The 22,524-nt window shown below is 44.7% G+C and overlaps 1 protein-coding gene across 35 annotated transcripts in view; it reads left to right on the top strand.

The window, feature by feature from the left end:
- The window catches only part of MAPKAP1 (MAPK associated protein 1), a 204,625-nt gene that overhangs the window by 78,394 nt on the left and 103,707 nt on the right, over positions 1-22,524 (top strand). For all 35 annotated transcript variants that reach the window (XR_015948704.1, XR_015948703.1, XR_015948710.1 and 32 more), the window contains 2 exons: positions 12,704-12,876; positions 16,301-16,477. Coding sequence is in view for 27 of the 35 variants with exons in the window: in XM_088664904.1 (XP_088521030.1) it covers positions 12,704-12,876; positions 16,301-16,477 (350 nt within the window). In the remaining 8 variants the exon portion in view is untranslated. The remainder of the gene's footprint in view (positions 1-12,703; positions 12,877-16,300; positions 16,478-22,524) is intronic.

Here is a 22,524-nt window from a genome sequence, read left to right as displayed (position 1 = left end):
CTCATTGGATGCAACCCAATGTTTGGCTGGGGGTTGTTTGTCTTGTGAGCTCTGTGAGAACTACTTTTTATAGGGCAGAAACTAGATTCTATTCTATTTTCCTGTTCGATCCTGAAACTAGAAAACAAAGGTCTTTCCTTTCTGCCCTCTAAAAGTAAGGGGAAGGGTGCCTTTTGCATTAAGGAAAGGGGGGAACACACCCCAAAAAGTCCATTTGTTTCTATTTCGCCTAATGTTTTACATTGTTTGTTAGGAGGTGAGTCAATGACTTGAATTAATTCTAATTACTGGAGAGACATATACTGATTGAGCAAATAAAGTAGTATGCTCATTTGCACCAAGGCCATCTAATTAAATGCTAACTTTGGATAAGCTGGATGTGCGTGAAAGATTAATTTTTAAGAGGTTTTTATGACTCACTAAATAACGATTCAGTAAAATCTTTTGCATTATATATCATTAGGCCATCTAATCTTAAAGTAATATAACATTTAGTCACTGAACTCTATTGTACAAGAAAATGTGGTAAATTATTATTATTAACAAATTAATCATTACTCTTCTCTCCCCCCCCCCATGGTGTGTGTGTTTGCTGCTGTGTTTGGGATTAAAATAAGCCTCCAGTGCCTGAACTGGGGTTGGGTTTTGAGAGGAGGTAGAACAGAGCCTCATCATAAGGTCTTGGGGAGGTGTTCAGGGCTGGCCCACCTATGAGGCAAAGTGAGACAACTGCCTCAGGTGGCACGATCCAGGGCAGCAGTTCTGGCCACCACCTACTGCTGCCTACTCAGCTATACCCCTCACACCGCCTTTACACTGAATTCTTGGTGATTAGGAGGTGCTGGATGGTCTCCTCCAACCCTTGTTCCTGATGTAGATCTTAATTTACCCCGTCTTCTATGGTGGTAGTGGTGATGCCATTTTGTGGTTGCCTCAGGTGCCAAAATGTGTTGGGCTGTTATAGAGATGAACATAGACATGCTTCTGTCCTGCATCATGAACCTGAGGCAATTGGAATGGCTACCTGGAAGGCATTTCAACACTTTACTGTATTTTTTCCGTGTATAAGACTAGCCCCCCCCAAAAATAATGTCCAAAATTAGGGGGCATCTTATACACAGATACATCTCCCCCCATATTCTTAAACCTGAGTCCCCCCAAATAGGGGGGGTCTTATACATGGGGGTGTCCTATAGATGGAAAAATACGGTAAGTCAGACAGCATTGCCTTAATTCAGACAGTGCCGTCAAGATAGTGTTGGGAACTACAGTTCAAACATAGCCAATGGTCAGGGACGATGGGAGTTTGAGCCAGGCAACATCTGGGGGGGGGGGAGCCTAAGTTAAATCAAGTACTCCTTCAACTTATTTGCCTTCAGAATGACTTCATGTTTCACACACACACACACACACACACACACACACACACACACACACCACTCACCCAAGTTTGTAACTGGACCAATGCTGAGGCATCATTACTGTATTGGAGGTGTTGTGGATGTCCTGGAACGATAGTACCATAAGTGATGGATACATAGTACAGTACTGCTAATACATTATGGACCACAGCCCTCCAGGAAATAAGCTTGATCACAAAACAAGCTTTGTTCCATGCATGCCACAATTGGCCTTATTCACTATTTTAAAGGATGAGTAGAGGGATCTTTTGCGTAAAGAACTGATCGTACTTGGGTTTCAATAGTTGGGTTGTCTGTGTGGAGACAAAAAGTTTGGTCTTTGACTTTCATAGAAAATATGACTAAGCAGTTAAGGGTATTAAATGTATGAAAAATGGAAAATTATTTTGTATAATTATTTTGAAAAATCATTTTTGTATAAATTTGATATGGTTTTATAGTAAGTGTGTTAGAAACAGATTCCAGCATGCAACCTCTGGCAACAAATGTCCAATTATTATGGCAGGGTATATTTGGCTAACCTCTGTGTCTTATTCTCATGAGGGGAATGAGGATTATGCTAGTTGCATAGGGGCTTCTTGTGTTGCTTTATAGGAAAATTAAATTTAAATGTTTATTTTTTTATTTTATTTTTAAAAACCCACTGAGCAATCCCACATTAATTTATTTCATGGTACTTATATATTGTTTGATTGTATAAAAAATATAAAGAAAAACAAAGCAATTTATAAAAGTGAAACAATAAAATTATCAGTGAAAATAGTAGTTAAAAACAACTATTAAAACCTTCAGAAACAGTTAAAATAAACAATACAGTGGTACCTCTGGTTAAGAACTTAATTAGTTCCGGAGGTCCGTTCTTAACCTGAAACTGTTCTTAACCTGAGGTACCACTTTAGCTAATGGGGCCTCTTGCTGCTGCTGCGCCACCGTCGCACGATTTCTGTTCTTATCCTGAAGCAAAGTTCTTAACCTGAAGTACTATTTCTGGGTTAGCAGAGCCTGTAATCTGAAGCATCTGTAACCTGAAGCGTCTGTAACCCGGGGTACCACTGTAATCTAAAAGCCACGTCTGGGCAGGTTTGCCTAACTAAAAATGGTTTTAGCAGGTGCCAGAAAGAGTACAGTGAAAGTGCCTGCCTGAGGTCAATAGGCAGGGAGTTCCAAAGTATGGGCACTGCCATTTTATATTTTATACATTGCTTACATGCCAAAATCGCTTCTATGTTGTTCACAGGTATAAAATCAATTTTAAAATCCTCACGTGATTAAAACACACAACAAAACGATTCCATCTGAACCTTTAAAATGCCCTTTATAAAAATAGACAACAAGACAAGCCTGTTTAAGATGTAACAACTGTATTAAAATGGTTGGACCAGGAAGTTCCATTTCAGGGGGGGGGGGGCACTTGATTAAACAGGTGTGTCTTCAAGAGCCGGTTGGATGCCAATACCGATGGCGCTTCTTGCAGGAAACACACACACACCACTTCCCTGATTCTACCAGGATATCCTGGATTCACAGAAACATTGCCGGCTTCCCTTTGGATCTGGGAATGTCCTGCTTTCCCCATTCCAGAACCCCCACAGCTCTGGGAGGAGGATGAGCCAGCCAAGCCTCTCCATGGCCACTGCTGCTGGCTTCCTCCCTTTTGCCACTCATACCTGTAGCAGCTGGTGGAGAGCAGGCGGGAGGGGAGAGAAGAGGCTGCCGCTGCCACAGCGCAGCCCCGAGTGATGTGCTGGAACCAGCAGCTCCGGCCCTCCCTCCGCAGGAGCTGCAAGGATCATCTCCCTGCAAAGGCTGCCCTTGCCCCCCTGGCATGCTGAGGAAAGGCTCAGCGATGCTACCATCACCGCTCCTCCTCTCCTCTGCTTCCACCCCCAGGCCATGCCAGATCCGGGAGTGGAGCTGTGGCCCAGGAACTTGTGAAGGACTTTCTAGAACTTTCCCAAGGAGGTGGTCCCCTATTCCTTCTCTCAGGTAGAGAGGCAGCCCCCCCTTTGAGCAGATGCCAAAGGGCAGAGCAAGCACCTCCCCCCTGGGTTTCTCTGACCACTGCTTCAGCATCATGGCTGAGAATTTCCTCTATGAGTTACAGAGCTTGTTAAATAGAAATAGAAATACAGTGGTGCCTCGACGTACGAATCTAATCCGTTCTGAAGGCACCTTCGTAGGTCGAAAATTTCATAAGTCAAAAAATGCCATTGGAAACGCGATTTCCCATAGGAATGCATTGGAAACAGAAAAATTCGTATGTCGAAGCAACCCTATCCAAAATTTCGTAAGTTAAAAAATCCCTATCTAAAACCGCTGCAGTTTCCTTCTGGATGTCGAGACATTCGTAAGCGTGCGGCCATTAGCCCCATTTGTAAGTCAAAAAATTTGGTTGTCGAGTCGTTCGTAAGTCGAGGTACCACTGTACTTTATTGTCACTGTACCACTTGTTTACAGTGAGATTAAACGAGCCCCCCTCCCCCCCACAATCTCTCAGTCCTTGTTACACTCTGTGTGCTGTCGTACGACCACCAACCCCGAACATCAGCCTCACAGCCCATGGGTAGAAACTGTTCTTTAACCTGTTGATGCGGATTACCACGCTTCTATATCTCCTGCCCTAGCGCAGGAGATTAAAAAGGTGCTGGCCAGGGGGTGAGTCATCCCTGAGAATGTTCCTCACTCTTCTGAATCAACAGTCTCCCACGATAACATCTAGTAGACTCAGGGGACAGCCCACAATATCGTGTGCTGCCTTCACCACCCTCTGTAGGGACTCTCTGTCCATGGCTGTCAAACCAGCATACCACTCCATAATTCAGTATGAGAGAACACTTTCTATCGTGGACCGATAGAAGGAAATCATCAGTTGCTGTCCAACCTTGTTCTTTCTCAAGACCCTAAGGAAATGAAGTCTCTGTTGGGCCTTCCTAACCACCTGGGCTGCATTGACCTTCCAAGTTAGGTCTTCACTAAGATGGACTCCCAGGTATTTAAAAGAAGAGACTCTCTCCACACAGCGCCCCTCCCCAACATACAACAGGGATAGCTCCCCTCTCTTCCTCCAAAAGTCCAACACCATCTCCTTTGTCTTGCCAACGTTTAGGTGCAGATTGTTCTCTGAGCACCATGTGGATGCCTTTTGAACCTCCCCCCTGTACGCAGATTCGTCACTGCCTGTAATTAAATCCATTATGGTGGTGTCATCAGCAAACTTAATAATTGCAGTAGATGGGTCAGATGAAATGCAGTCATATGTATACAACGAATACATTGTTGGGCCTAGTTACAATTTGTTCCGCCCGGTGCTCTTGTTTAGCTAGTTATCGCCACCGTTTTTGTTTCCAGAGCTTTCTATTTTAGTGTTGCCATATCTTGAAGAGCAAAAAAGAGGACAACCCGACCTGGGGAAAGAGGTGTGCGGGGGCCGCCGCCACGCCTGTGCACCTCTTCCCCTGGCAGCGGCTGCAGCATGAAGAACACCCCCGAGCCACTGGAGCCCATGCCAAAGCCCTAAATAAATAAATAAATAAATAAATAAATAAATAAATAAATAAATAAATAAATACCAAACCTAGGTATTTCCATTAAAATATAAAATTCCCCCTGGATGCCCCCTCCCCAAAAAGAGGACATGTCTGGGATTGCCTGGGCATATAACAAGCCTATGAATCTATTTCATTTCTGCCCAGCACTTTGCTGTTTATATGCAAGTCTTGCTTTCCAAACACAGTGCGTTCCCAGGAAATTGTTTGGGGGGGGGCAGTCACATAAATGCAAGCTCGGCCCTCCAGATGTTTTGGGACTACAACTCCCATCATCCCTAGCTAACAGGACCAATGGTCAGAGATACTTTTTGATCAAAATGGCTGCCACCAACCAGCAAAACACCGAAAAGTTAGGAAGTGGACAAACTCTGGCTGTTCTGAATTTGAATCAGCCGTTTGGGTAGCAAAGTTTGGGTCTAATTCTTTGCATTCAGATAACTGAGATTTCAGATAACAAGCATTCCAATGGTGGGAGTTGCATGTACTTATGACACAGCAGGACACTTTCAAAAAATTCCTGGTGGTTCTTCATGGTCTCTGTGAAGGCCCTCATTTGGCTTCTGTACGACAGCTCCCATCCGGAGGGCTGTTGATTTCTTATGTCATTGGATATAACCCAATGTTAGTTCCACTCAGAGTAGACCTATTTAAGTCAGTGCTCATAAGTGACATAGGTTCATTAATTTCAGTGGGTCTACTCTGAGTAGAATCTAGTTGGTTATAACCCTTTTTTCTTGTTGAGATGCTCCAGCTTGATAGGTGTAATGGAAAGCAGAATGGAGAATGAATACATTCTCCTGTGGATTTTCATTAGGAGTTAGCATTAAATCTCCTAGGAACTCCTTTTATTGTGTGGATGAAGTCTAAAACTGGTAACTCTTCTTTATAGGTCTTTTAAAAAAAGCCTGGTTTTATATTTAACACGTATTGATTTTAGCCTATAAAATGATTGAATAGCCGTCCCTGAAACTGCTCCGTGAGGCCGACAGACCGGATCCAGTGTCTAAATTGTTTCCTGGCTGCTGTCGTCATTGTGGAATTTGGTGTTTTATAATTCTAAAACCCTGGGAATGTTAGATGAGCATCCTAATCCTATTGAAGGCAGTGGAAAGAAAATGCACAGTATCCTTGTTGCAGTCTTAACCATTCCCCTTTGTGGGGGCCTCAGTGGTGAAGCCACTCAGGTGCTTGAAATAATCTGGTGAATCTTGAGGATATATATGTCCTTGTGTACAGTAGTGTCGTGGCAATTACAGAAGTGTGGAGTCCCGTCGATGATAGCCATGCCCCTTCAGAGCCACACTCCTTCTAAAATGATGATGTAGTAGTAATAAATTTTTATTTATACCCTGCCCTCCCCAGTTGAAACCAGGCTCAGGGCGGCTGACACCAGTAAAATTACAATAAGACATAAAGAAAGAAAAACAATTAGTTAAAATACAGGTTAAAATACAATTTACATTTAAATTTTTTAATGCAGACTCATTTTTTAAAAAGGCCCAATAATGATGATGATGATGTATGCATTGCAATGATCATAACAGATCTCAGAGTCTTGCCTTTCAGCGAAATCTACTATTTTCTGTGCACATACATGAGCAAATGATTTGAAGTTCTGCAACACTCCAGTATCTTCTTTGGTTGTCTTTTATGCAAAGTTCCACCGTGTGTTACAAAACTTGCTCACCATTCTCTTGAAAGTGAAGGACCTTGTATTTTCAGGGTTTCTAAGAGTTTAGCTTTGGAGCATACAGTGGCTAAAAAAAACTTCCCTTTCATGCTGATTGGGCAGCTCTAGTATGCTAGAGACAGGAATCCAGCTGCGGAAATAGTCGCAGGTCATTGGCCCCTGTGACCCTGGAGAACTACAACACAACTGCCTATGTACCAGTAATGGGAGAGCTTCGGTTTTTCTCAGTGGGTGGTGGATCACATCTTTATATTCTTGCAAATTCACACACATACACACGCACACACCATCCGAGTTTCTCAGCTTATTATTTTTGAAATAATTTTGATTAGGTTTTCAAGAAAAAGTAAATACATAAGCAATTATCTGTTCAATAAAACATGCTGATACAATTGCATTACATCGTTTATTTTTCTCAGCTTCTGATAAGCCAAGGCACACCTCCCCCCCCCCCTTTTCTCTCAATTAAAAGTGACTGCACACTTTATTTATTTATTACATTTATATCCTGTCTTTCACCCATCCTGGAATTCACAGTGGTGAATGTGGGGACTCCTTTGCCGGAGGAGATCCACTTGGTGTCATCCTATGATGTGATCGTCGCCTCCTGAAGGCTTCCTTGCTCTTAGCAGGCTTTTAAAGTTTATCTGGCTTGTGGATTTTTCTCTGCTCTATTATGTCTGCCTCATTTATTTTTATTGTAATTTGTATTTTAACTGTGGGGAAGAAGAATGTTTTTTATGTTGTTTTATTCTGTGAGACACTGTTGAGTTTCTTCAGATGGAAAGGCAGAAGATAAATTACCTAAGATAAATATTGGGTTCCTAGGTGGTCTCCCATCCAGACACACAGACCAGATCTAGACCTGCTGAGTTTCAGCTCATCATGATCACACCAATGCTACTTTGTTATGATGCACGCAGTTCCTTCCCCATTTTACCCTCACAGCAACCCTGGTAGGTAGGATTGGCTGAGAGATGGAGTGTAATAGCTGAGTGGAAATGTTTGGTCCTAGTCAGATACTCTCATCACTACATCATACTAGTGACATGGGCTGACTGAGCCAGGACGATATAGATGGAGGGTTTGCCAAGGACCTGGGGGAGGGCTGTAGCAGATATGCGGTCTTTGCTGGGACTGGGGCAGCCTGATAGTGAGGACGTACGTAAGGGGGCCCTACTGGATCTGGCAACCAGCCCATCTAGCCCAGCATCCTGTTCTCACAAGGGCCAGCCAGATGCCTGTGGGAAACCAGCAAGCAGGATTCGAGCACAAGAGCTCTCTCCCCTCCTGTGGTTCCCAGCAATTTGTATTCAGAAGCATTCCTGCCTCTGACTTTTGAGGCAGAGCATAGCCATCTCTGCAACAACCAGTGTCCACAGTGCCTGTCGTGCCACCCACCCCGGCACCATCGTACACTGGGAACAACCCAGCCTTTCCATAGGGGGGATGTTCTCCCAGGCCTGGATGCCTCTCACCTACATCTAGGAGGCGCCAAAGCAGAAGGGAAAGGAGGTTTTTGCCTACTAGGCATAGTGAGAGATTGCAGAACACTTGCTGCACTAAGTGGTGCCCACCCCATTCCTATGTATAGAATAGTGAGGGCTTGTGTTGGGGAGTTAACAGCACCTGCCTTTGTTGCAGCTGTATTTAGGATTAATTATGTGTGTTGCCTGAAGTGCCTTAAGCCAGCAATTTGCATATGTACAGCAGCAAAATCTAAACATTGAAGCTTTTGGAAAGAATCCTCCTTTGCGCCTTCGTTCATCAGTAACTGGGAGCCAGCTCCTCTCATGGTGGCAGTCCTTCTGACACATGAGCATGCACAAACTCTCCACAGTCTCTTTTATTTGTTACTTCCATTCATTGCAGGTCTGCAATGGCAATACTGTGTACATTTAAAAAAATAAAATTGTGGGATTTTCAGCCATGACCCTCGGGCACCATTTGTCACTCCTATGTGTATATAATGTGTCAATTATCATTATATAATGTAATGTGCCTGATAACTTACTTTATATAGGCTGCGTCCAGTGTCAAGATGAAATAATTTTTTGACGAATTAACTGTTCCACAGGTGACAGGTCAGGACAATGTTACTTTTATTGTCCCTTTTAGGCGTACTGGATTTATTGGCAGGTTTGAAGGAAACACCAAATAGTGGGCACCCTTGTACTAAATGGATTTCCCATCTGACTTCTTACCAAACCTATTAATAAAGTTTTCCAGTACTTTACTCATGAGAGGGACAGTGTTGTGTAGTGGTTAGTGTGCTGAGCTAAGACCTGGAGGACCAGGGTTTCACATCCTTAAGTCAGCCATGAAGCTCACCTTAGGCTGATCACCTGTTTGTTAGCCTAGGCCACCTCACAGGTAGTTGGTAAGCAGTTAGAGACCCTTGGATTGGCTGGGCTGAGGGATAAATTCAATGCTGGCTTCTCCTTCTGCTCCAGCTCCTTGGCTTCAGGACACTTGATTTAGAGAGGATGCAGTAAGCCTAACAAAAGCCTATGTCCTTCATTCCAGAACCCCTACAAATTCAGTGCCGCTGCCCACAGCCCAGCCCTGACAGTGGCTAAGGCCCATAGTCACCATCCTCTGTTCTCTCCCTGGCAATATGTTGTGTTTTTTTTTTTAGAAAGGTAAATGTATGTGCTTAGCACTGCAAATCCTTTGGTGTATATGCACATCAGCAATTCAGCAGCCCCAGCACTGTCCTCGTCATCTTTCCATAGAAAAGATTAACGATGATAAAGCAGCGAAGGCCCAATTTTCAACTTGAGCCTTCCAACATTAGAATGATATAAATAAGAATCATAAATCCGTTGTTCGCGGTTACAGTATTCCCTTGGCATCCTGGATAGAGCAAGGGATGGGTTCCTGGCTTTTGCAGGGGGTGGTGCAGGGGCGGAGGGGCTGGAGAGAAAGAGATTCACTGTCTGTTGATGACATGTTAATTCATGCAACTTCTTTGTCTGCAGGAAACGAAGGAATGCACTTTCTGCACTTTCAGACATTCATCACTTGCCGCTCCTTGTCTTCTGCTCCCCCTTGTCAGAATTTGTATAATGCAAGCTCCTTGGAGGCAGTGACCTAGCATTTTAATTTATTCATATATTTTGTGATGTAGAATTTCTGTGAAGAACACCGTGCTTATGGAAACTGTTAATGATAAATTTGTTTGTTTAAGCTAGAGACTAGAGCGAGTGTCCTGCCAATGAAAATAAAACTGCTTGGTTAAGCTAAAACAGATGAGGGACCTTTGGGCTTCCAGATGTTGTTGAACTACAACTACCATCAACCCTACCAAGCATGGCCAAATAGCCAGGGATGGTAGAAGTTGTTGTTCAGCAACATCTGTAGGGCCAAATATTCCCCATACCTGCTTCTGCCTGGGCCTCAATCTGCCTGGACCTGCAGACATGTTGCTGAGAGTAGTGCAGGGGTTAGGACCCTGGGCAGGCAGGCTGCATTGATAACATCTGCTGACCCAGCTTAAAGTGCCCCAGCTGCACTATAAAGCCAGCAAGCCTTGGGGATGGGGCCACCCCCAAAGGGGTGACACCAAAGGGGGTCATCCCTTTGGGGGTGGAGTGAGAACGTGGACCAGCCCCACTTGAGGTAGGATTATTGTTTTAATGAGGGTGGGCTTTAAACTTGGGTGTTTATATTCAGGGGTGGTGGTGTTTTACTTGAAAAAATATGCCTGGGAGGAGAGGAGCTGGGAGAACAGGAGTGGGAAGCAATTGCATTAGTTCAGAGCAAGGGGGGTATGGTGTGGGAGGTGGGGCAGGCCAGGTAGGGGGCACGCAGCACAGGCAGCTGGCGACTGTGCTGTGTGGCAGCCCCTCCTCTGACCTGGGGAATTGCGGTTGTCCTATCAGGGTCTGTGGATGCTGTTGATGAGTGTCAGGTGGGCCCAGAGTAAGACCTCCCTCATCCATGACCTGGTTGTAGATGAGGAAGCCGATTTGGCCTGTATCATTGAGACCTGGGTGGGAGAGCAGGGCGGAGTTGGTCTCACCCAGCTATGCCCACCTGGGTACTTGGTGCAGCATCAGGGCAGACTTGAGGGTCAGGGAGGGGCAGTTGCTGTGGTCTGTAGATTCCATCTGTAGAGCGTGTGTTCCTGGCATTGGGCAGTTGGGACAGATCAGGGATTCTGCTTGCCTTGCTGCCCAGCAGTCTCCCTGCTTGAGCTGACAGAGCTGGTTTCAGAGGTGAAGGGCAATATATAAATTTAATAAATAATAATAATTCTGTAGTAGGCAAGAATTGCCCAGCAGGCTGGAGGGGGTTCTCTGGCACTCAGATTGATGTGGAGATAGTTCCCTGAAGGTAGAGCGCTTAAGAACCCTGATCCATCTGGATCTCATGCTCATGTGCTATCTCTCATGTAACTTGCTATCTCTCATGTTCCTGGAATTCCTAGTCTCATCCTATATAATAAAGTCCCTGTGTCTCTGCGTCCAGTCCCTGTGTCCCTGTGTCCGCGCTAATGCGCATGTGCCCCACGGACACAGGGACTGGCCGAAGAGGCGGGACGTACACACACGCGCGCTCTCTCCCCCCCTCAACCCTCTTCCTCCCGTTCCCCTGCGGCGGCGGACCAAGATGGCGGCAGTGGGGTCCGGGGCCGCGGCGGCGGGAGCCTGGTCCGGCTCCCCCGCGGCCCCGGAGCCTGATGCCGCCATCTTGGTCCGCTGCCTCCTCCTCCTGACAACCCTACCTGGCCCGTGGGAGGAGTGGCAGGGCCGCGGCCTTCCCTCCCTCTCTGCGCTCGGCCGCGGGACACGACAGGAGAGCGCTTTGTTTAATTGCGTTCCTGGCGCGCCCCACGGCCGAGCGCAGAAAGGGAGGGAAGGCCGCGGCCCCGTCGCACCTCTAGTGCCCGTTTTCTTAACGGGCTGAATGAGACTAGTTCTGTTATAATAGCCCACCCCTTCTCTTTCTGCATGGTTAGAGGCTTCCGAATGCCAATTGCTGGAAACCACAGGAGGGGAGAGCACTGCTCTTGTGCCCAGCTCCTGCTTGCAGGCTTCCCATTGGGACATGGGTGGCCACTGCAAGAACAGAATGCTGGACTGATCCAGCATTTGGCCTGATCCAGAAGCACTAACTCCACTGTCATTGAGACTGGTGCCAGTTTGCTAGAAGCCACAGGAGGGGATAATGCTCTTGTGCTCAGGTCCTGCTTGAGAACTTCCCATTGGGGCATTTTGTTAGCTACTGTGAGAAACGATGCTGGAGTAGGTGGGCCTTATGCTTGATCCAGCAGCCAGGCTCTTTCTTGTTTTACATGCATCCACACACATGTTTATCTTCCAAGCTAAAATAATACTTTGTGCAGCCAGCAAAATTAGCTCTGGACCACAAGAGCTGATGCAACAACAAGTTTTCTAGTCTTTAATAGTGTGTTAGACTATTTACTGTTGGCTGACACAGTTACCTACCTCTCTGGAATTATTCTGTGGAAGTGGCAAGTTGTATGTGGATATGCAAATTGTATATATGAGAAGCCCTGTAGCACAGTGGTTGAGCACTTGCTTTGCATGCAGATGGTCCCCAGATTCTATCCCCGGCATCTTCAATTGGGGCTGGAAGGGAATTTTGCCTGAAACACTGGATAGCCATTGCTAGTCAGTGTATGGATTTCTGAGCTAGATGGGCCAATGGTCTGACTTGGTATAAGACAGCTTCCTATGTCTGCAAGTTCCCGTATTCCTATTGCATAAAAGGAAAAGCAGAATAAATTATGCAAAACAAGTGAAATGACTCAGGTATGCATAATTCATGAGCTTTTCAGAGCCCATCTTTCACTGCAGAATTGGGATCGCAGAATCTAGGTTGCAGAATTGTGGTCTTTTTTAAGCACAAGATAACCATGAGACAACAAACTTATCAGTCACCCACCCTGAGCTGGAAAGCAACCTTTTCTGTTTTGTCTAGTCACTCCTTGCCAAGCCATGTCTGTCTGTCTGTCTCTCCCTCCCTCCCTCCCCCCTCCCTCTCTCTATGTATATTGAAATCTCTTCTCCTGACAGGGCCATATTGGCACCACTGCAACCAAAATCATTGATGTCTACCTCCCGTTGCACACAAACCAGGACAAACTGCAGCCCATGACTGTGGTGACCATCGCCAATGCCAAAGTGCATGACTTGATTGGGCTCATCTGCTGGCAGTACACGAGTGAAGGACGGGAACCCAAACTCAAGTAGGCCCTTTCTTTTTCTGCTTCCTTCTCCACCCCTTCCCCTTCATCCTTCTCTCTCTCCCCCCTCCCCCCCCCCCGGGCAGCCACTTTTGCATAATGAAATGGATTTCCACATCAATATATTTTTTTTAACAGATAAATCTTGCTGGAACACCTCCACATTTATCAATATTTCCTTCCAAGCTATGCATACATCTATATCTATTTCTCTTTCAATTAAATTACTGGGTTCCATGTAATGACAAGCATATGAAGCCAGTGTTGTATAAATGAATCATCATTTTGAGATGCTCTCCCTTTTGGGGTGTCTTGTTTGTTTGTTTTTAAAAAAGATAAATCATATCTACTTCAGTGTCACCGACACGGCTTACATATTCATGTCCAATGGGCTTTTTAACCACTCTTTCACGATTGTGGGTCAAACAAAGCTGTGCTTCCCAAACTTCTAACATAACTGAGGAGTGCCGCTTCTTATTCTACATGAAAAGTTGCCCACAGTCAAAAGACATGGGAAGTGCACCAAGGAGTTAGGTTAGGGAGTGTCATCCCTCCAGAGATCCCTTCACAGATAAGCTAACGCATAGTGAGGGCAAAAGCACAGAGGCTTTGTAAAACCTGGAGTTGGCCCTTGGAGTTCGGCTGATTGTGATCAGACATCTTGGTACTGCAGTCTAGGTGGTGCTCTTGAACCATAGAGCTCTGCTTGCTAAGCTTGCAGCAGGAACAGAGCAGAGGTAGCACAGGAAGTACCTAAGCCTGGTTACTTGGGAGTCCCAGTTCAAGATGTAAACACACCCCAGCCCTATACATATCTGCTTCCATCATTAGGTAGGATTGGTGTCTCATACAATTGAAATACAGTGGTACCTCGCAAGATGAATGCCCTGCAAGACGAATTTTTCGCAAGACGAATGCGAAAAATGGTCTGATGGTCACTCGCAAGACGAATTCATCTTGCGAAAAATTCGTCTTGTGAATCGCGGTTTCCCATAGGAATGCATTGAAATGTAATTAATGCGTCCCTATCCTATGGGCAAAAAAAGAAATTTCAATGCATTCCTATGGGAAACCGCAATTCGCAAGACGAATTTTTTGCAAAACGAATTGACTCGCGGAACGAATTATATTCGTTTTGCCAGGCACCACTGTATACTTTTAAAAATATTGTAAAAGTGACTCGATTGACTTGCTACAATGGGAGCAGCGGTGCCTGGCCCTGTACTAAAGGTTTCTTCCCCCTATCCACTGTGTTTAGAGTGTGTTTCTTCTCCTCTAGGATTCAGCCTCCTTCACAATCCTGAAATTCCATTGCGTAATAAAAGTCATCTTTTGTGAGCAGCTGATGAGTTCTGCAGTTGCTCATACTTTTTGATCCCAATGTGGTTTTTTGTACCACTCTCCTCTTGAACTCCATGTAAACTGTTACAAAAAGTAATAACAAGTCCTTCAAATGCCCCTGCAACAAAACCGTAATGTTTACAGCAGGCTAACAGAGTGGGATTACTTCCTCGTTAGCCATCAGTTTATCCAATGTGCAGGTTACATTAACTTTAATGTGTCATTATTACTTGTTTGATATAATAAATACTTTAGCCATGACAGTGTGCGGATGGATCACCCGTAGTAAGCACTCTTGGGTGAACTGAGTTGCAACCCAAGGTATGCAGATTAATTGGGAAAATTGCAAATCAGGTAGTCGGTGAAATAATTCACTGTCGCATCCAATCAATAAACTTTGTAAATCAACTCATTTAATTCCACACACACAAAAATGATCTATATAGATCAAGCGACCAATTAAACAATTAGCATGCGCTTTGCTATTAATTAATGTAAGCATCAGTCAAGCAATTAAAACTTCCAAATTCACCCAGCTGAGTTTAGAATCCCTCCTGCCAGACGCCAAACATTTAGGCAGATCTTCCATGGCATGCTGGAATGAAACAGAATACTGGTAAAGTGGCGACAGAGAACCAGTGGATTGATCAGAAAAGAGTTTTTTTTTAATAATAATAATAATAATAATAACAAAAATAAAAAGAGTAATTAAAAAGTCATAGTGGGTTGTAGCCAATGCTAGTCCCAAACAGAGTAGACCATTGAAGATAATAGACATGACTAACTTAAATCTATTTATTCCAGTGGGTCTACTCTGAGTAGAATTTAATTGGAAACAACCCACTTGTCTTGAGAGACAATGGAGTGCGCCTCTGCGTTTGAAGTCAACATGCTGGAGAATCATAGCTCTGCTGTGGCTGCAGAGATCAGTAACTCATAACTGCTGCCTCCTGCATTGTTTTTGCTATGTTAGCAGCACCAAAGTGACCTCTCCAGGGTGCAAGCTTGGGCAGTTTGTATGAAGGCCCTAGGTTCCCGAGATAACAAGACGCCCCTCCCCCCAGCCTCGCTGGTGTAGTCAGAGGAAAGCAGAACAATACATTTTGGCACCAGCTGGGCTACAGAAATTGCTGGAAGGAGGAGTATAAGACAGTATCCAACTGCCTTAGGGACTCCATTCTGTATTTATGTAGGGTTTATTTCTTTGCCTTTTCTTCTCCTGAAGATGTCCCGTAAGGCAGCGGGTAATTTAACCCATTAGGTTTTTGTATTTATATGCCTCTTAATACCAGTATAGGCTTCTAAGCTGTTTTATAAGTATAAAAACCAATGACACAATTATTAAAATACACATAATTAAAATATGCAATAATCCTGTTAAAACAGTAAAGCAATTAAAACAGGAGACTGGTTGAAAGATCAAGAGAATGCCTGTGTAAACAAGGTGTGTCTTCAAAAGCCGACAGGATGCCAGTGCAGATTGAGCCTCTAGTATTTCAGCAGGGAATGCATTTAACAGTGCATACAGTTTGACATTATCTTGTGTTGGATCATTTTGGAAAATTTGAAGTATTGCCCATTTCCAATAAGCATATTATCCATTTGTCTCCCCTTCTCTGACCCTTGTGGTATGAGTATTATTTTTTAATCATTTAAATCACATAATAATTCTGTGAAGTTCTTTATGTGTAGTACCTTGAACACTCTACATTGTATCAGTACTCCTTATGACAATCCTGTAGTGTAGGCCAGCATCATTACCACCATAAATTGTGAATTTGTGGCAGAGGTGAAATTTGAACCAGGAAGTTCCTATTGCCACAAGAAGCAGTGGTGTCATTAGTTCAGGGGTCTGTTAAAGGTGAAGAGGTCTATCCATGGCTATTAACCATAATGGCTAAATAAAACATCCAAGCACTTGAAAGTACCTTGTACACTTGAAAGTACCTTTGAGGGGGAAATTGCTGAGTATTACTAAGTGCAAACCGGCTGCCTTCTCCCTTGCTAGACTTTTTTTTATAGTGGAAAGCAATATACAAATTTATTAAACCTCAACCTGAGACACTCTTCCTTTCATTTGCTGCAGTGAAAATGTCAGCGCTTACTGCCTCCACATTGCCGAGGACGATGGTGAGGTTGACACAGATTTCCCACCCTTGGATTGCAATGAGCCCATCCACAAGTTCGGCTTCAGCACACTGGCACTGGTAGAGAAATACTCCTCACCCGGCTTGGCAGCCAAGCAGTCCCTCTTCGTCCGGATGTGAGTTTGCACAATGGCTTCCCCCTTCCGTATCCCTCTTTCTTTATTCCCTTAACAATCTTGGTGCATGGGGAACTTCCAGGCAGTCACTGTTTTCAGGTGGGATTCAGTCCTACGCTGACTGGCAAACTGAGATGGTGTTACTATGGTTGGTTGGCAGAACTCGCACAACAAGTCTGATTTCCCAAAAGAGCTGACTTTTTTGCACTAAAGAATAGTGATGGCAAAAGCACTAGGAGGCATGGGATGTGGCAGCACCTAAGCATAAGCAGATTGGGATAAATCCTCATTAGTCAGTTGTCAACTAATCTCCCAGCAAACAGATCAGGATAAATACTCAGTACTCAACAGGTTGCTCAGGGGAAACAGCCATGGTCTTCCTCAAGATCACCACCCTCTATCCCACCCTCGAGGCAGCATACATTGTCAGAGGCACCATGTCACCATTGTAAGAGGCAGTATGCCTCCGAGAATATCAATTGCTGGGAATCACAGGTAGGCAGAGTGCTGTTGTGCTCTGGTCTGGCTTGTGGGCTTCCCACACGTCTGGTTGGCCACTGTGATAACAGAATGCCGGACTAGATGGGCCTGATCAGCAGCCTCATCTTAAGTCCTTGTGTACTCTCTTTCTCTGCTTACCAAAAACAATGCTCTAATATTTTTGTTATTTTTTTTATAAAAAAAGTCATGTAACCGGCTCATAAGTTCACACACCAGCTTCCATTTCAGAATCTGATTCTAAATGGGCTTGCTTTGAAGGACAAAAGCATGCCATGGCATCCGATTCAAAGACAGCATTGATGGTGGTTTAAATCTCATAGGACTGATCATTTGCTCAAGTGCTGGAAAACCCAAGAGTGTGGATTTAAATGTGTTCCAAATTCCATCCATATGCTCATCGCTTGGTCACAGGCTCTTTTTGTTGTCATTGCATATATACATACATATATGTAGATTCCATTCATATGTGTGTATTTGTATGCAGATACAGGTAGGTAGCTGTGTTGGTCTGACGTAGTCGGGGGGGGGATTCCTTCCAGTAGCACCTTAGAGACCAACTAAGTTTGTCATAGGTATGAGCTTTCGTGTGCATGCATGAAAGGTATCTGGAGAAGTGTGCATGCACACGAAAGCTCATACCTATGACAAACTTAGTTGGTCTCTAAAGTGCTACTGGAAGGATTTTTTTATTTTTATTTTTTGGTATGCAGAATTGTACTTTCCACTTTGTTTCAGCTGCACACGTTTTTACTGTCCTGAAGCATTTCTGGCCCTAAAGTCAGAACAAACGTCATCCCGCATAACTCAGGGCTTACAAATCTGACTCTGTTTCTCCCTTGGCAGGGACTGTGTCTGGGGAGAAGTTGAGGCTTTCCGTGTGTCTGTATTGAAGTAACTAAGGGGCGGGGAAAGAACGGATGGCTTTGGTTTGCCAGCCGTGTGTGTATGTGTGTGTGTGTGTGTTAGAATCATAGAATCATAGTTGGAAGAGACCACAAGGGCCATCCAGTCCAACCCCCTGCCAAGCAGGAAACACCATCAAAGCATTCTTGACATATGCCTGTCAAGCCTCTGCTTAAAGACCTCCAAAGAAGGAGACTCCACCACACTCCTTGGTAGCAAATTCCACTGCCGAACAGCTCTTACTGTCAGGAAGTTCTTCCTAATGTTTAGGTGGAATCTTCTTTCTTGTAGTTTGAATCCATTGCTCAGTGTCCACTTCTCTGGAGCAGCAGAAAACAACCTTTCTCCCTCCTCTATATGACATCCTTTTATATATTTGAACATATCATATCACCCCTTAACCTTCTCTTCTCCAGGCTAAACATACCCAGCTCCCTAAGCCGTTCCTCGTAAGGCATCGTTTCCAGGCCTTTAACCATTTTGGTTGCCCTCTTCTGGACACGTTCCAGCTTGTCAGTATCCTTCTTGAACTGTGGTGCCCAGAACTGGACACAGTACTCCAGGTGAGATCTGACCAGAGCAGATACAGTGGTACTATTACTTCCCTTGATCTAGATGCTATACTCCTATTGATGCAGCCCAGAATTGCATTGGCTTTTTTAGCTGCTGCATCACGCTGTTGACTCATGTCAAGTTTGTGGTCTACCAAGACTCCTAGATCCTTTTCACATGTACTGCTCTCAAGCCAGGTGTCTCCCATCCTATATTTGTGCCTTTCTTTCTTTTTTGCCCGTGTAGTACTTTACATTTCTCCTTGTTAAAATTCATCTTGTTTGCTTTGACCCAGTTGTCTAATCTGTTAAGGTCATTTTGAAGTGTGATCCTATACTCTGGGGTATTAGCCACCCCTCCCCATTTGGTGTCGTCTGCAAACTTGCTCAGGATGCCCTCAAGCCCATCATCCAAGTCATTGATAAAGATGTTGAATAAGACTGGGCCCAAGACAGAACTCTGTGGCACCCCACTAGTCACTACTCTCCAGGATGAGGAGGAGCCATTGATGAGCACCCTTTGGATTTGGTCAGTCAGCCAGTTACAAATCCACTGAATGGTAGCATTGTCTAGCCCGCATTTTACCAGCTTCTTTACAAGAATATCATGGGGCACCTTGTCAAAGGCCTTGCTGAAATCAAGATAGGCGTTCCCTTAATCTACCAGGCTTGTAATTCTGTCAAAAAATGAGATCAGATTAGTCTGACATGACTTATTTTTCAGAAACCCATGCTGACTTTTAGTGATCACAGCGTTTCTTTCTAGGTGCTCACAGACCGTTTGCTTAATGATCTGCTCTAGAATCTTTCCTGGTATTGATGTCAGGCTGACTGGGCGGTAATTGTTTGGGTCCTCTCTTTCCCCCTTTTTGAAAATAGGGACAACATTTGCCCTCCTCCAGTCTGCTGGAACTTCACCTGTTCTCCATGAATTTTCAAAGATTATTGCCAGTGGTTCTGAAATCACCTCTGCCAGTTCTTTTAATACTCTTGGATGTAGTTCATCTGGCCCTGGAGACTTGAATACATCTAAACTAGCCAAGTATTCTTGTACTACCTCCTTAGTTGTTCGGGGCTGTGTTTCCCCTGCTGAATCATCTGCTCCATATTCTTCAGGTCGGGCATTGTTTTCTTTTTTGGAGAAGACTGAGGCAAAGAAGGCATTGAGGAGTTCTGCCCTTCCTCTGTCCCCTGTTCACATTTCACCATCTTCTCCTCTTAAGTGACCCCACTATTTCCTTGTTCTTCCTTTTGCTATGGACATACCCATAAAAGCCCTTTTTGTTGCTTTTAACCTCTCTAGCAAGCGTGAGTTCATTCTGTGCTTTAGCTTTTCTGACTTTGTCTCTACACGTGCTGTCTATATGTTTGAATTCCTCTCTGGTGATTTCCCCCTTTTTCCATTTTTTGTACATATCCCTTTTCCATCTTAACTCAGTTAAAAGTTCTTTAGATAGCCACCCTGTGTAAGGTTCTGATAGATCCAGAGATTGAAAACTTGGCCCAGTGGCATTTTCAACAGGCCTAAGAGATTTGCAGTTCAGCAGAAGGCAGACTTGAATGTACATTGGGGCCTAAGTTGCTTAGGCTTTTTATAGGCAAAAAGACAACAATGACCAAATGACCAGACCCTAGAAAACTGATATAATAAAGCTACTTTTACTGTTGAAAGGAGGAATGCTTCTGAATACCAGTTGCTGGAAGCAAACGAAGGGGAGAGGGCTCTTGTGCTCGGGTCCTGCTTGTGGATTTCCCATAGGTATCTGGTTGGCTGCTGAGAATGGGATGCTGAACTAGATGGGTCTTTGGCCTGATCCAGCAGGCTCTTAGGTTCTTAAGCAGTTGCTCATTCTGTGCCATCTGAAGCTCTGCGTCAGCAAACAAGTTAGGGCCATCGAGGCCTCTGGTTGCTGATTACTGCTGCTTCCGAAGTCTGAAGCCTGTCCGTGCATTGTGCTGAATTTGTTCTTGAATACAACATGGTCAGCCAAGCTAACAATGACAGAGCCCCAGTTCTGGCATGGCATGCTTTGGCAGGAAGCACTTTGCTGAACTTTGTTCTCTTGCAAAGTCCTGCCAAGGCAAACCAGCAGTCACCAGAGTTTGTTTAGAAATACCTGGTGGCAGAGGTTGGAACGTCCGTTTGATATTTCAAGGCAAGAATGAATGTCTTTGTGGTTATGGAGAGTAGTAAATAATTGAGTTTGATTAGGGAGAAGCACCTCATTATCCCCCCCACCTGTGCCCAGCTGGTAGGGGAGGGTCGAAATGAAGCCATTAGCTGTCTCTCTTACTGGCATCTCAAAGCGCTCAAATACATCTGTGTCTTATTTTCTTTTCTGGCACAATCAGTCGAGCGAGCTAAGCAGGCATGACCGAATTTGGCAAGTTCCAAGGACTCTGGCAAAGTTACACAAGGAGAAGACGGAAGGGCAGCCATCCTGGCTTTGAACACGGCCATTAGTCTAGTGAGCTGATGGCTTTTGGAAGACAATCGGCCGGGACAAAAAGGAGTTTTGTCTGTCCAATGTCAAGCGCTAAGCTCCCCGGGCAAGCTGCTCTCGTCAAGTGGGATTTTTCAAGCCAAGTCTTAACTGAGCATACACCGCCACATAAGCATAGCTGGTAAACTGGGACATGGGTATTTAGAAGGGGCTGCTCTACTCCTCTTCCATGGTCCTGGAAAGCCAGGGTGGTGTAACAGATAGAACATTGGCAAGAGTTAGGCAAAAGAGATCTGGTTTCAAATCTCGGTTGCAGTCATGAGGATGACTTTGGGACAGTCCTTGACTCTCAGCTTCACCTGCCATACAGCTCAGTGATAGAGCAGCCGCATTGCATGCAGAAGGCCCCAGGCTCATTCCCAGGTGTCTTCAGGTAGGGCTGCGGAAACTCTGGAGAGCCACTGCCTGCTACTGCAGATATCCCGAAGCTGGATGGACCAGTAATCTGATTCAGTATAAGGCAGCTTCTGATGTCCCTTCTAAAACCAATGAAGCTTTTCCAAATTCTGTATCTCTGCCTGATCTTGGTAAAAGACTGGATGTGGGCTAATAAATTGAAGCTGAATCCAGACAAGGCAGGGGTGCTCCTGGTCAGTCACAGGGCAGGTCAGGGAATAGAGGTTCAATCTATCTTGGATGGGGTTTCACTCCCATTGAATCATAGAATTGTGGACTTGGAAGGGACCCAAAGGTACATCAAGTCAATTCCTTCTCAGTGCAGGAATCACAGCTGAAGAATCCCTGACAGATGGCCATCCAACCAACCTCTGTTTAGAAACATCTGCTTGGGTTTGCAGTTTGGGTATGGTTCTGAATCCAGCCCAGAAACTGGTTGCCCATGTTTCAGCAGCAGCCAGGAGCACTCCTAAGAGTATATAATATTATTATAATTATACTATGATAATAATTAGGGGTGCATTTCAATGATCAATGCAGATCTCTATGTGTCACCTTTTAGCTGGATGTATTATTTTCTGTGCACATATATGAGCAAACGATTTGGAGTGCTCAAAAAAAAAATTCCCAGAGTAGCTTGAGTTGTATCTTTCTTGAAATTCCATCATACAAAACAGAACTTGGACACCATTCTTTTGAAACTTTGGTGTATACAGAAATCTTCCTCCTCAGTATTCTTCCCGCACACCTTCTCCAGAGTGACTCTAGGAACCAATATCCTCACTGGCTGACTCACCTATCTTCACTCTGATTGGCTGCAATCAAAGGGTAGGAAGACTACTTCTCAGTGGCTCTCCTTTCATGCAGATCAGGTGGGTGCAGAATGCAGGAGACAGGGGCCTGCTGCAGAAGTAGTAATGGGCCTGCAACCCAGGATCACTACACCTCTGCCAGGAAGTTAGTTGACTTGAAATAGTAACTGGGGACGATGACGACAGTGGTTAAACAATTCACCCCTCTCCCCAAGGAATTATGAGAATTGTAGCTCTCTGAGGGCAATAGGGGCTTTCTAGCAACCCCCAGTACACGTAAGAAGCTACAGTTCCCAGGATTCTTTGGGGGAGGCCATGGCTGTTTAAAGGGGTATGATACTTCTTTGAATGCATAGTGCAGACACAGGGCCTTGGTTGGC

Source organism: Zootoca vivipara, chromosome Z2 (assembly GCF_965207765.1).
Source record: "Zootoca vivipara chromosome Z2, rZooViv2.hap1.1, whole genome shotgun sequence".
NCBI lineage: Eukaryota > Metazoa > Chordata > Lepidosauria > Squamata > Lacertidae > Zootoca > Zootoca vivipara.
Note: the sequence above shows the minus strand (reverse complement) of the source record. Positions and strands in the feature narration are given on the sequence as shown.